The sequence below is a fragment of the Etheostoma spectabile genome, chromosome 2 (genome assembly GCF_008692095.1).
Source record: "Etheostoma spectabile isolate EspeVRDwgs_2016 chromosome 2, UIUC_Espe_1.0, whole genome shotgun sequence".
NCBI classification, from domain to species: domain Eukaryota; kingdom Metazoa; phylum Chordata; class Actinopteri; order Perciformes; family Percidae; genus Etheostoma; species Etheostoma spectabile.
In genome coordinates, this window is record NC_045734.1 from 17,680,938 (window position 1) to 17,694,449 (window position 13,512).

At 41.0% G+C, this 13,512-nt stretch overlaps 2 protein-coding genes and 1 long non-coding RNA gene across 3 annotated transcripts in view; 1 reads left to right on the forward strand and 2 right to left on the reverse strand.

Moving 5' to 3' along the window:
• usp43a (ubiquitin specific peptidase 43a) overlaps nt 1-5,323 on the reverse strand; it is a 106,738-nt gene extending 101,415 nt beyond the window's left edge. The window contains exon 1 of the mRNA XM_032536736.1: nt 4,298-5,323. Coding sequence (XP_032392627.1) covers nt 4,298-4,909 — 612 coding nt within the window. The 5' untranslated portion in view covers nt 4,910-5,323. The remainder of the gene's footprint in view (nt 1-4,297) is intronic.
• A 1,683-nt stretch (nt 5,324-7,006) lies between these two features.
• The window catches only part of cfap52 (cilia and flagella associated protein 52), a 13,922-nt gene continuing 7,416 nt past the window's right edge, over nt 7,007-13,512 (reverse strand). The window contains exons 12-14 of the mRNA XM_032540854.1: nt 13,261-13,363; nt 7,830-7,941; nt 7,007-7,400 (exon numbers count right to left, since the gene is read on the reverse strand). Of these exons, the coding sequence (XP_032396745.1) occupies nt 7,219-7,400; nt 7,830-7,941; nt 13,261-13,363 (397 nt within the window). The 3' untranslated portion in view covers nt 7,007-7,218. The remainder of the gene's footprint in view (nt 7,401-7,829; nt 7,942-13,260; nt 13,364-13,512) is intronic.
• LOC116705052 (uncharacterized) overlaps nt 12,283-13,512 on the forward strand; it is an 11,867-nt gene continuing 10,637 nt past the window's right edge. The window contains exon 1 of the long non-coding RNA XR_004335837.1: nt 12,283-12,293. This is a non-coding gene — a long non-coding RNA (uncharacterized LOC116705052). The remainder of the gene's footprint in view (nt 12,294-13,512) is intronic.

Consider the following 13,512-nt stretch of genomic DNA (forward strand, 5'->3'; position numbering starts at 1 on the left):
CTGCTTGGAGGCAGCCCTGCTGTGCACATTTAGCATAGTCCAGGTGGTGCATATCCCGACAGAAATGTGTGCCTGCGTGTCTTTCTACAAACAATGTGTACATCTCAGCACAGAGAGTCAGATTGAGAGTGGTCCTTGAAGGAGCAGAGAGACAAGAAAAGACAAACAAACCATCAGTCTCGCTGCCCTGCCTACTGCTACACACTTCCTGCACTCTTAGAACAAACAAGACGTCTTAAAATACCAGGCGTCATCTTCAGGGCCGAGCTTCTCTGGCCTCAGAGCTGCATCCTGTCAAGTGTAAAAAAAGAGGAATCTTGGCTCCTGCGCTACAACTTCTTAAAGTAGTTTCTGTGTTGTTAAATCCTTTACTTCAGGAGTGTAACATTAAAAAGAAGGAGTTTACTCTGTCATTGAGTTTAACTGATGTAGACAACTTTTGGAGCAACCAATTGAAGGACACCCTCCAGATTTCATCAACGTCAAATGTGTAGTGAAGCATTTATGGCAGAGTTAGAAATTTTGACCTTTAAATGCAGCACTTCCATTAGGCTGATCACTGCCATTCATGAGCTTCGCTGCATTTGCAAACAGAATTCATATCAGTTAGACTTAAAGTGTAGAATTTTTAAGGATGCAAGTGAGTGTGTGCTGGTGAGGAGCATCTAACAATGATTTCCATGAGAGCCTTAAACCACCACTTGTTAAACCAGTCCAGTGAATCACACAATTAAAAACACCCAGAAGTCCATTGTGATTTTGGGACAAAGACTGACATTACAATATGAATCTAAATGTTTGCATACAACAGAGTGTAACAGACACTTAAAAGCACACTACACTTTGGTTCGTCAAATGGTCAAGAAAGTAGAACAAAACTTGTTTTCCAGCTCCATTTTGAACTTTTCGAGAACATAACCCTAACCCTTACCCAACATTTAAATGTTGGGTACATTCTCTGCCGCAAAGCCTGAGGTCATTCTGGTATGTTCAGTTAAGATGTTGTGATGTCTACTGAAAGGCTAATGACACATCCCAAACAAAAGAAGTTGGAAAAAGTACTGCAAAAGTTTCCACTTCCCATAACAGGCCAGTGCCTAGCTGTGGAGAGATTTCGTAATAACCATCAGTTGTCAAAGTTGCGTGTCCCTTTTTCTTATTACTGCCCAGGGGGGTGTTATGACGATCACAGGGCTGATGATGTAGTTTTGTTTACCAGCAATTTCTCTCCCTCCCACTTTCCCCTTCTCTCTGCCCCTGAGTGCACACCACTGGAGGAGTCTCAGCAGGGGGTATCCTCCTTTTCCAGGCTGAATGCACTTGCTACAGTAAACATCTTCTCTCCTGCTTCACCCTGGGAAGAGCAGACAGACACAAATCACTGTATCGATGCAATGGGGCGAAGCAAGTAAGGGGAAGTGAAGGACATAGATGTTTTTTTATTTTATTGCATCCCACGATGATGAGCGGTACTAGAGCAAAGAGTGAACACCTCTGTTTAAACAGAGCAGCCCGTTGAGACAATTCAAGGGCTATTATTGAGTATTTTCTTCCAATATGTGGCCATTACACAGACTGATATCAGCCATCATTTTAACTTATTTTGGTAAAAAGGGCCTGAATGAGAAAGACTGAATCACACATCCTGTGACAATTTGATCATCTGAACAAAATACTGCACAAAAGGAGGTAATTTTATTCAATATAAATCCAGATTTTTCCTCAATCCATACCTATATGGATACATACCTGTATACTAATGTATCTGTATATTAAGTCTAGTATGGATGTGTTATTTAATCTGCTATAGATAGATGTTATAGAAAGAAGAAGAAAGGGAAGAAAAGAAGAAAAAAAAACGTGTTTGTGAATGCATCTGTGTCTATGATGTGTAAATAACTGAAGCATTAGATTTACTAATGGATAAAAGTAGAGAAAGGGGGTCGGACCTGATAGGTTGTTTATCATTTTCAACATGGGAAATTTTTTGTTTGCTTGAATGACTTTCAATTTTGGAAGACTGTGCTGAAAAGTACGTGGCCTTATTTATCATTTGTCATTTTAATTATATATGTATGCATGAATTCATGTATATAAATGTTTTATTTTAATGGTGTCTTTTTTTTTTTTTTTTACACGTTCAAATAAACTATGAAACCTAACCTAAATACATATCAAGACCTTGTGTTACTTCATGTTTTTCCCACCCCAACTTTTCATTATTATATAAAAAGTCGACAGAGACTCAAGTTGGTGAAGCTGACAATGACAAGAGTTTAAAATCTGCTCTTTATGTCGTACATGCATTAATGATCCATTACATGATGACTCCCTGAACTTTTCAGATCAAAACAGCATCTACTTAATCACTACTTTTCGCTGACAGCTTTGGAACAGAGAGCACTCTCTCTCAACCTTTTCCCATTATAAATTATATCCCACTCATACTGTCTTGCCACTGCGTGTGTGTTTTTGTGCATACCCACTCCCCTACAACTTCCCCCAGGCTGTCTGTTGATGCAACAGAGCAGCTACCAGCCTACTGGATGACTGTCAGCCCAGAGGGAGCCCTGCAGCCCTGGCTCACAACAGCCATGAGTGACTGTGACGGCAAGCAAGAAAGCCTTCTGTGTTGCAAGTATGTGACCCCTTGTTGGTTTAATATCCTTAATAATATGCTTACATTTAGTCAGATACTGTTGCAACTCTTATCACATGCATTTCACTGCTTGTGTAGTAATAAGTCAGGGAATGCTCGACTCCCTCACACTCCTAATGACAGTCGGAGAATGAGGACAAACCACCTCAAGTGCTGCACTGAAGGGCAGGTGTGTCAAGTAGAGACACTGCAGCCTGTGAGTAATCAGTAACCACATTGCATGCATGCACAAAACTACTACTAGTGCAAACAATAATGAAATGCCGAAACTGGGAGGCAAAGTGGTGAGGTGTTTTTATTGTTACTGCTTCCCTTGAAACACGATATGGCTGTGCGCCTTCATTCACACAGGTATGACTGTTGCCCTTTGAACCGCGTTCAGTTAAGTGCTCACCTGACGTGTTTATTCAGACATTTGTTCTGCCAATATAGGCCATCATATGTTATAGTTGGTAATGCAGCTTAAAAAAACAACCACAAAATCCTCTTGACACCTGCTGTGCTGGTAGACTGGCTGCTGAGTAGTGGTATGGCAGAGGACACACAAAAGCTATTATGATTGTTTAAAAACAAACAAACCAAAAACTAAACGGGAGATTTCATGGGAAGAATGTGCCTAGGTAAAATAACCTGAAGATAATGACATGTCTTTATTGTTGGAGTAGCTCACAGGGGACAATGAGGCACACATTTCCTGCTGAACCCCCACTGACCCTCCTTCTTGCTCTCTCTGTGCAATGTGTATGTACCCTCATCCAAGTACCCCCTGTGTACAGACCACAGCAGACAACTCAAGGCAGCTAAATCATATTTTGCCTGGACACCCAGAAACCCACCCGCCTGTGTTGGAAAACTACCTGGCCGCAGGTTTGCTGATCATTTGATTTAAAATGCCTTGAGGCCCTGTGAAATTGGTTTTATTGTGCTGCAGTAGATCACATTCCCAAAGAAACGAGCAGTTATTAAACTGATCACAAACCACTTGACACAAGGTTTAACTTAAAGGTTTCAGTGCCCCTGGGGGGCCGGGGCCCGTGCATGCTATGTTCAGGCAGAAATATAGCTTTGCTTGTATCCACCCGGCTGAATAAATTGGAAAACATCCATTTCCAATTAAAAACACGACTGTTCAAATAATACTTACCCAAACATACATCTGATATGTGTGTAACTATAGTGGTTAAGTTCCCAAGAAACAAATATCGGAAATATCTTAGAAAGACAATCTTGCTCTCTATTAAGTAGTCTCAAATGGCATGTCAGGTAATTAAACTGTAGGCACCACATTAGTTTACTTTCCAGCAGCAACCTAACTTTTCTACTGTAGTACAGGGATCGTCAACAGGGGGTCCGGGATCCCTGGGGGGTCCTCAAGAGTCAATGCAAGAGGGCCTCCAAATTATTGCAACCTTTTGAGTTTTCAAAAATTAAAATGTCTATTAATCCAACATTTTATTATCAAATAAAAATCCCCACTGGCTCACTGGCCTATAGGGACATTATATTAGGCCCAGTTTAAGATGCAACTTCATTTTAAGTAGTAAAATCTCTTTCAATTAAGGGGTCCTTGGCCGAAAAACGTTGAAGACCACTGCTGTAGTAGCTAGATAAAACACCCAGTGTTCTTTCTGTCCTCACCTTGAACTCCACAGACAGCTGCGGGGTGTACTCCAGGGTCCACAGCCCTCGAACCAGCGACGCCAGCTGCTCGGTCACCTCTCCTCTCGCGGTCTGCGGCTCCTCGCCTCTCACCTCCCCGTTCACCCTCCTGTGGCACAAGTCCGACTTGTACTGCTCCAGCCCGAGGTACTCGGCCAGCAGGTCCGTGTTGCTGAGGCACTGAACCACGGCGTTCATGAAACAGGTGTTTCCGTGGTTCTTCAGCCCCAGCACCCCGGGGGTCTTGTCGCCGTAGCACCACGACAGCCTGTCTTTCACTGAACCGTGAGAGGAGGACGCCGCGGAGCACTTCTTCACGGTTCCCTCTCTGGAGCTCTGCACGCAGTCGTCTTTGAAACCCACAGAAGCGCCTTGCCCGAAGCCGCCGTCGTCGTCCTCCGCGTCCGGTGGTTCCGCGTCGCCAAAGTGCGCCAAAGTGCCTAAAGTTTTAAGGATCCTTCCCATGAAATTCCCAAAAGATCGCAGCGACTTCCTCCTGATAAACTTCCCGGTTTTGTATTTCTTCTCTTTTCGCTTCGTCGTTTTGGGTTTCATGGCTTTTCTTGCCTTGTTTTCCTTGCGGGTATCCATGGCTACTAGCCTACTACTTCATAGGACCGAGAGAAAATTAAACAGGCTGTGTGGAGTCGCACCTGTCTGCCAGGCTGTCTACCCCTCCTCTTCCTCCTCCTCCTCCTCCTCCTCCTCTCTCTCCAAAAAACCTTACCGCTGAAGTAGCACCGACTTGGTGCCAATAAGGCACATGCTTACTGATATTATTCCCTTGACATCACGATAATTCCCATTACGATGTCACCAGTCCGCGTGTTTTGATGCGTGACGCTCCCTCCAGGAACTACAGAGAGGAGACGCTTACTTCCCTCCACACAGCAGCTTAGGACACTTCCTCGTCGATGGCGATGATCGGCGCTGGATCATAAGCGGTCGGACGGTCGGTCGGTCCGTCGCTCGCTTGCTCGCTCTCTCTCTCTCCCTCCCTACCTATTCTTCCCTCCTCTCCTGTCTATGGTTCTACTACGAACACGTTTATAGTTGCAGGGCATCGTCTAATGCCCGCCCCTCAGACATAGATTTAATTCACATGGATTGCATTACTTATCACAATAGAAAGCTTTATAAATGTGCGGGAAATCCTTTTCACACTGTTGCTGACTGGCAAGGAGCACATAACTTGACATGTCTTGTTTGTTGCTCAGGGAACAAGGAAGTCGTTGACTTTAATAGGTGTCAAGCGCTGTAGCCTTAAACTGCCCCCTGTAGGACTAGTTAGCCTACAACATCACCTGCCAACATCTTCAGAGGGTGTTTTCAAGAAGACATCATTGCCTTTTGTTGGATGATCCCAATATAGGGGCTGTCACAAGAAGGTCAACCTCTCTTTATTTCCAACCCCAATCCTAAAATGAAGAAACATCAGCTACTGAAAGCCTTTTGGTGGTATATTATCATCATTCTGTAGTAAGAGTATGGACTAATTAAATACAGTGAGATCAATGAGAGTACAACTTCTCAATGACCAGAAAATAGTGCTGTATGCAGTATGTTTATATTACTAAATATAATAATAATAATAATTATAAAAAAACTCAAAAGTGTATAAGGGTCTACTTTTGCTTCACTCTGCTATTAAAATACCTTCTGTCCACACTCCACAGTATAACACACTCGCTTTTACAGACACATGTACAGCATCCTATAAATAGCATGGCTGCTACCTTTGCACATAAGAATGCTGCTGCTGCTGCTACAACCTGGAAGCTCCACAAAGTAAGTCAAATGGATGTTACAGAACCATTTGGCCAGACAAGTTATTTGCAGTTCAATGGGGATTTACCATTTTTTGTGCTATATTCAGATTCTAATCACTCAAAGCTTAATTTCACAGCTCACCAGTACTAAAGATTGAATTTAGTGGGCCAGATGTGTTGATTTATTGAAATGGGGCCCCATCCAATATTTCCATAATTCTCTATAATCCCCCCCACCCCATACTCTTATTCCAGCATTGTTGGGAAACATGCACAAATGGTTATCATTGTTACAAATAAAACTTCAACTTCCTTACAGAAAATGACCCACTATTTTGGTTTACATTGCAGGTTTATCATTACATTACATTGACAATTACTTTGATTAGCCATTTTGAACAACTCTGAGGAGAATGGGTTCAGATCAGAGACAGACAGAGAGGACTTCTGCTATATGTTGCCTCTTTCTTTACCCAGAATCCTTCAGGGAATCACTATTGATAGATTATCTGACAGCAGCCGTGTGCTTAAGTGGCCAAGAATCTGGGCCTAATCTTTGTCTCTACAGTAACATACAGAAGAATCATATCCGAGTACATGTAATGTACTGTATAGTATGCCTTGTTTTCACATATTCTGATTTAATCTGCAATGAGACTGTCTGTAGAACTGCATTTATTCTGCTGTTCTCATGAAGTCTAAAGAAGCATAATCCAAACACTTTGGTGTGAAGAATAAGTTCCTTTGCCTTGAAGTGTAATTTTAAATTCAAGTAAATTGTCGCTTTGAGAATTTCCCATGGTCACCTCTTGTGGGGAATTACCATTCAAGAGAGTACACTGCTCAGGAAGTCTAATTTCTTCACTTGTTTATAGATCATCCTTTCTCTGATGGAAAATGTAACAATCTAACAAAGTCATTAATGCTTCAAATTTTACATTTATTTCTTTTGGTCTTAGAGTGTAAACCTATTCTGCAATGTTAATGTAAGCTTTTTGAACTCTGATAGGAACATTTACTAAGTGGAAAGATTAAGGGAGAATGTTGGATACATTTGCATATGATACGATGTTACTGGATTAAAAGTGTCTGTTTCTTCTACATGACATGTCCAGTATTCCACGTGTCACATTAAGAGGAAGAGGCGTGAGGGAACCGCCATCGGAGAATGGCTCCATCTGCGCTGGTGCTGACTAAGGTGCGGTTGTTGGAGCAGACCTTGATGCTGGTGATACTGCCACCATGAGCTATTCCTGTGTGGGTTACTGCACCTTCCATGTAGTCCCACACTTTCACCAGCTTGTCATCTCCACCTTTCATAAAAAGGAGAAAAATATGTCAACAACCTGAAAGAAGTTTGAGCAGAGCAGGCATTGTAGTATCAGCAGAGGAGATGAAAGTTAAAGGTCCCATAGGCAGGCTGGGGGAAGGCATATTAATGTTAAAAAACCTCATAAAGTGAAATGTTTATGCCACGGACCTTTAAAGCTCCAAGGGGTTGGAGACCACACTACTATATTTTAAAGTAAAAAAGACAAATGGACTATAACACAAGAATGCAAGAATCAATACAAATCTAAGCATCTAATTAAATAATTGTTAACTAAAGGGCACAAACTTTATTCACAAAAAAAAAGACTATAATGCGTTAATCTGAAAATGAGCCTTATCAGCAATGGGCCGAAGCATGTGTAAAAGGAGCAAAGCAATATAACAAGTCTGAGACGTGTAATGGGACATACCTGTCACAAAGTGTTTGCCATCCTGTGTGATGTGCATGCCATTGATGGCCCCAGACAGCGAGCCTTCCAGTTCTCTAATGGCAGATCCGTCGTACACGTCCCAGTAGGCAACCTGAGAGGGAAGTTAACACATTACACATATTTCATATTTGTTCATCACTGGCATTGTTTATGGAAGACTCAGACCCTGTCCAAGAGGGAGGGAGAGTGTGCATGTACTGTCGACTGATATTGTGGAGTCTCTTTTCTTTACTGACACGAAGAACAAAAATCAGGCATCATAAATGACACGTAACCTTCTGATCTCTTTGCAGTAATTTGAATTATAGTATTAATTGCTTTTGAAGATTGATGCAGTCATTGGACTATTGGGCTCACTGTATGATGATGCCGGTGACAACATCTCTATGTACTATTTCTCCATTACATCTTCATCATTATAAACTGTATTATTTCCTATTATTGTAAAATGCAATGTGTGATCTCAAACCCCCTTGTACTACCTTTACTGCTTTATTATTCATATATTGTTGGAAATGCTATGGTTAGATTTTATTACCCCCCCCCCACACACACACACACACACACAAATTGAAACTATGTTTGCTGATCTAAATGAGACTAAATCATTCCTCGAGCTTTATAGCTGTCAAAGTATCAAGTCCCACAAAAGGCAATTTTATCCGAAGTTATTTATAGCGCAGGCAGCAGAAACATCACAGTACCACACGGCAACAAGGGTCCTTTCTTGTTATTTTTATGTCTAAGCTGATTACATTTTAAAAGTTAAGTACTGTAAATAATTGGCCAGATGGATTTGATAATTAAAATCAGTCTTCTGAGTTACATTACATGACTGTGGTTCTAACAGAAGATTAAGTGGCATTGATCTCAGTCCCTATGTGTGTTTACAGTCCACAGGCCAATTCAAAACACAGGCTCAAAGTAAATCAAGTGTTAAAAGCTCTATACACAACATTTAAAGATCTAATTACTAAAGATCTGTATATGTCTTGACTGTAATGCTGCTAATCAACAATACACAGATGCTTACTATTTAACTAAACTAAATGAAATCCTATGCAGTATTATATTGGTTGGCTGTTTGTAAAAGGTAATGTATAAAAGTTCATGGTACACTGAGCTGCACAGAACTAGCCCAACTTTTATAATAGCCTCTAAAATAGGATTTCTTTTCTCTGCATAAGATCATGCCTGTAATACATTATAGGATGGGAAATGTAATCTCACACAGACAGATCAAGTACGGTTGGTTTTTATGGAATGGAAGAGGAACATAAGGCTTGAAAAAAAACTCTTATTTATAGTTTCAAAACTGCAGAGTGATTCTCAAAGCACTGAGCTTTGAGCATTTTTGTGGGGGCCGTTTGAAACTACAGGATTTGTCTGCTACATATTGGCTTATCCTGATGGAATGGCTTGCTGATATTAAAATTTCTACAAAATAACTTTGCAAAACATAATTTGGGAAAACACAGCCACAACCAGAGGGGAAAACGGTTCATTATAAACACCAAATACAACTTTTTGAAATCCTTCCTTGTTTAACTCAGTATCACATCAAAACATAAGGCATACAGCTGTGCAGAATATGCAAATTATTTCAGCTGACGTGTGTTTCATCAGAGTGCTTTCTTTTTAACAAACACCAGACAAAGCAGTATCTAGAATTACCGCCTCACTGTTGTATGCCTCCGCCAACCAGTCAAGTTGCAGTTTACATTTATGTCTGTCCAGACTTATAATATATGGAGTAAAGACTTTGAAGGAATCTAATAAAAGACATTAAGTCTATTTTGGGTTGAGATGGAATTTATCCCTATATTGTTATGTATGATTCCAGTGAATAATTTTCAGTGAGAAAAGATGTGATGCTCTCTTCACTTACACATTATTTTCTCCCAGGAGTACAGAGGACTGATAGAGAGCTTTGACATAGTGCAACAAAAATCACCTGAAACTCAATATCAGCAAAACCAATGAGCTGGCGGTGAACAGGAGGCCCCCTGTCCTAGTTGCCATCCAGGGAGAGGTGAAGTGGGTGGACTCATACAAGTACTGTTGTTGGGTTCAAATAAAAAAAATCCTGACTTGAGTCACAACACTATAGCCCTCTTTAAGAAGGGACAGAGCAGACAGTTCTTCCTGAGGAGACTCAGATCCTTCAGTATGTGTAAAAAGCTCCGGCAGATCTTTTATTAGGCTGTAGTAGCCCGTGCTCTGTTCTTTGCCGTGCCAAGCTTTTAAGGCATGCCAACTGGGTGATCAGGTTAGAACGGGACAGAGTGGAGGCAGGGCAGGCAGACAAGGGTTTAAGGATAGAGAATATTGCTTTCTGAACAGCTTGGGAAGCCCCTTAAGGAAAATCTTTGATGTTATATAGGGATTTATAGTTAAATTGATCTGATTGTTCCTGTTCTGCTGTATGTCAATTTGATTGTAAGTTTATTGAGAAAAACAAAAGACAGAGTCAAATTCCTTGTAGCATGTGTTCACATGCTTGGCCAATAAAGCTGATTCTGACTGAACACAAAGTTGTTGCCATGACAGTAGACAATGCTTCAATATGAATGCTGCTGCAAAGAAGCTACAAATTCTGAAATGTGGATGCTTAACACACATCTTCAAATAAAGATCTAAACAATCACTACAGTTTCAAGATGGGCACCCAAAAGTATTGTCAAGACTTCAGTATCTGATCAAATGTATAATATGGTCACAATCGCCCCTTTTTTCCTGAGTTATGGTCATAAATTATGGCCAGAAAAGTTTTTTTTTAAGAACATTACAATGTCACAGTAAAGTTAACCATTGTCTTTTAGGATAGAACATCACTTCGTAATTTTATCTTATAAGACATTTGTGTAAAATCATGATTATCGTATAAATTCTTGAGTTATGGCCCAAAACGTACTTTGTGAGATCACAGTGAACTTGACCTTTGACCACTCAAATCTATGCAGTACATCATTGAGTCTAAGTGGACATTGGGCCAAATTTGAAGAAATTCCCTCAAGGCGTTCCTGAGATATTGCATTCACGAGAATGGGGCGGACAGTCCTCCTTCTTCTCCGTCATGTCATCTCCCTTCGCTTCCTCCACAGTCACAGCCTCTCCCTCCTTCATTATCTAATTTCAGCAGCTTATTAGAGACTCCCACCTGTGTGAGTTGTCTTGGCCCATCTGTGTTGCCTCTACCTCAGCCTAGGAAACTGGCTTATAGCCACAACATGGGCCACCAGGAAATTATTAACATGCAGCAAGCAAGGGTGAGTCTGAAACACCGGGCCTGCTGTTGGTAATGCTAATTTTATAACCAGAAAAGACCTGAAGTCACAGCCAGAATAGTCACCTCAGCTACAGACAAGGTCAGCATTGCTAATGAATCCTTTAAAATTTTGCATTCAAAATGGACCGCACAAGAGCCAAATTGAGTCTTTCAAGAACGTTATTGAGTGAATACAAAGACAAATGATGCCTTACATTAACGTCCCAGAAAGAAAAGACCTTATGGGGCCACTTTTGTGGTTGAGAGGTTAAGGGGCATCCCATGTAACCACAGCGCTCCACATTTGATTCCATCGAGGAACCTTTGTCACCTTTTTTCCAAAAACTTAACATTTATTGCAGGATATGCTGCTATGTTCATAGTGTGCTGCTAGTACTACTACATTTTAATTATGTAAGCATCAAAGCTCCATCTCTCCCTTTAGCAAAACAAACACCTTAAAAACGTCAACTAGCAACAATATAAAAAACTGATTTCTATCATTTTATCATTCCCATCCTCCTAAAGACACTGGGGAGAGAGTAAGCACCATATGGTCTACACTAAATGCAACACCAAAACATGCATCATCATCAGCATCATCCTCAACACAACCTCTCCCTGACCCTGCACTACCCTTTTTTTCCCTTGGCCAGTGCCTTTCTCTTCACACTTTCTCTCAGTTCTGGTGGTTTACTTTCTGTGATTTTATTAGAGGCATGCTGGGATGTGATTGCAGGTTTGGAGTAAAGAGAGAAGAGAGAGCAGAGCATTGGTATTTGTTCTCCCAGACAGAGCACCTGTGTCCTGGGATGAGCAGATGGTGGCTCTGGCTGGCACTTGGGTGGCATAGGCACATCCACAGGAAAGCACAAACACCACAGCACTCCCCTCTCTCATCTCTCACTTCTCTCTCCCCATTCCCTGAATCCCTCCTTCTCACTCTGTCTCCTCTCACTGTCTCCGCTCACTCAGCACATCCACAGCACAACTTGTTCTCACCTCTCAACATGCAGGGAACGCAACAATATGGGTCTAGAGTGTGGACGAGTTCACGGGGTGTGGATAGAGTGCACAATCAAGGAACCAAGCATTTCCTTCTGCCACTGTGAACTATTGACCTTATGTAAATAAAGTGCTGAGTTAATCAAAATGGTTCACAAAATAACAGACTAGTTATTATTATGTAGAGAGCAGAGTGTTTTTTTTTCACAATGACTTGCAGCCAACACAGCGACTTAATTATGTTCAGCTGAGAAACAAATCACAAGCTTTTCAAACTAATCTATGGACATACAAGTGTGTGTGTGTGTGTGTGTGTGTGTGTCTTCACTGTGCTCCTCTACGCTGATTTTACCAGAGTGGCAGGCTTTTCTCTCACACACACTGAGTGGAGATTATAATAACAAAAACAACATAATGAGACATCTAGATTATGATTGTGTGAGTGCCAGTCTCTTTGCACCCCGAGGGATTTTCAATCATTACTTTTTTGTTTCTGTGAGGCATGACTGCTGAATTTCGTCCCAGGGAATTACAGTATTTGCTTACCAGCTCTTTGCTTACCAGCTAGTGCATGAAACCAACCAAAACTGTTAAACTAAAAAGATGCATGGGCAGATTTCTGAGACCACAGTGAAGGGATATACTGGTTGAGATATACATTAAGTTAATAAGAATTTTAAAAACTGCCTACTGGAATTGCCTTGAATTGTCTACTGCTGCACTGAGTACTGTGGTGGAATGTAACTGACAAAAGTTTAATTTTTTAGAGATTTGTGGTTTTCACAGGACAGCAACTCTACAAACATATGATGTTCTTATAGAACATGATGCATCGCTAAAGATTGAATGACCCAACAGTTTATAAAGGACTTAAAATGTGTGCAACTTTAAACGACTACAGCAGTACAATGCTACGTACACACTAATGCAGCAGTAAGATTAAACCAAAACTAGTGAGTACTTTTGATACTTTTAGTCAATTTTGCTGATAAGTGATAATTACATATTTTACTAAAGTAAGGTTTTGAATGAAGGACCTTTACTTGTAGTGAAATATTTTCACAGTGTGGTATTAGTACTTTTACTCAATTAAAGGATCGAAATACCTCTTTTACTATTGACTGTCCCCAAACACACCTTTCTGTCAGTGCCACTGGTAATGAGCTGGTATTCTTCTGGGTGGTAGCACACCGTTCGGAACAGTGTGTTGGCAATCACCATTTGAAGACTTGCAAACCGCCTACAGCAGGAAATGCAGAAGAGGAAAAAAGGAGAGAAGAGGTTGACTTTCACCAGTATAGAAGGGGCCTAGCATAACAACAACTAAAACTGCCAAGTGCAGTGTAATTTGATAAAGCATGTTTAATTTTCAAAACAAAAAACAGAATA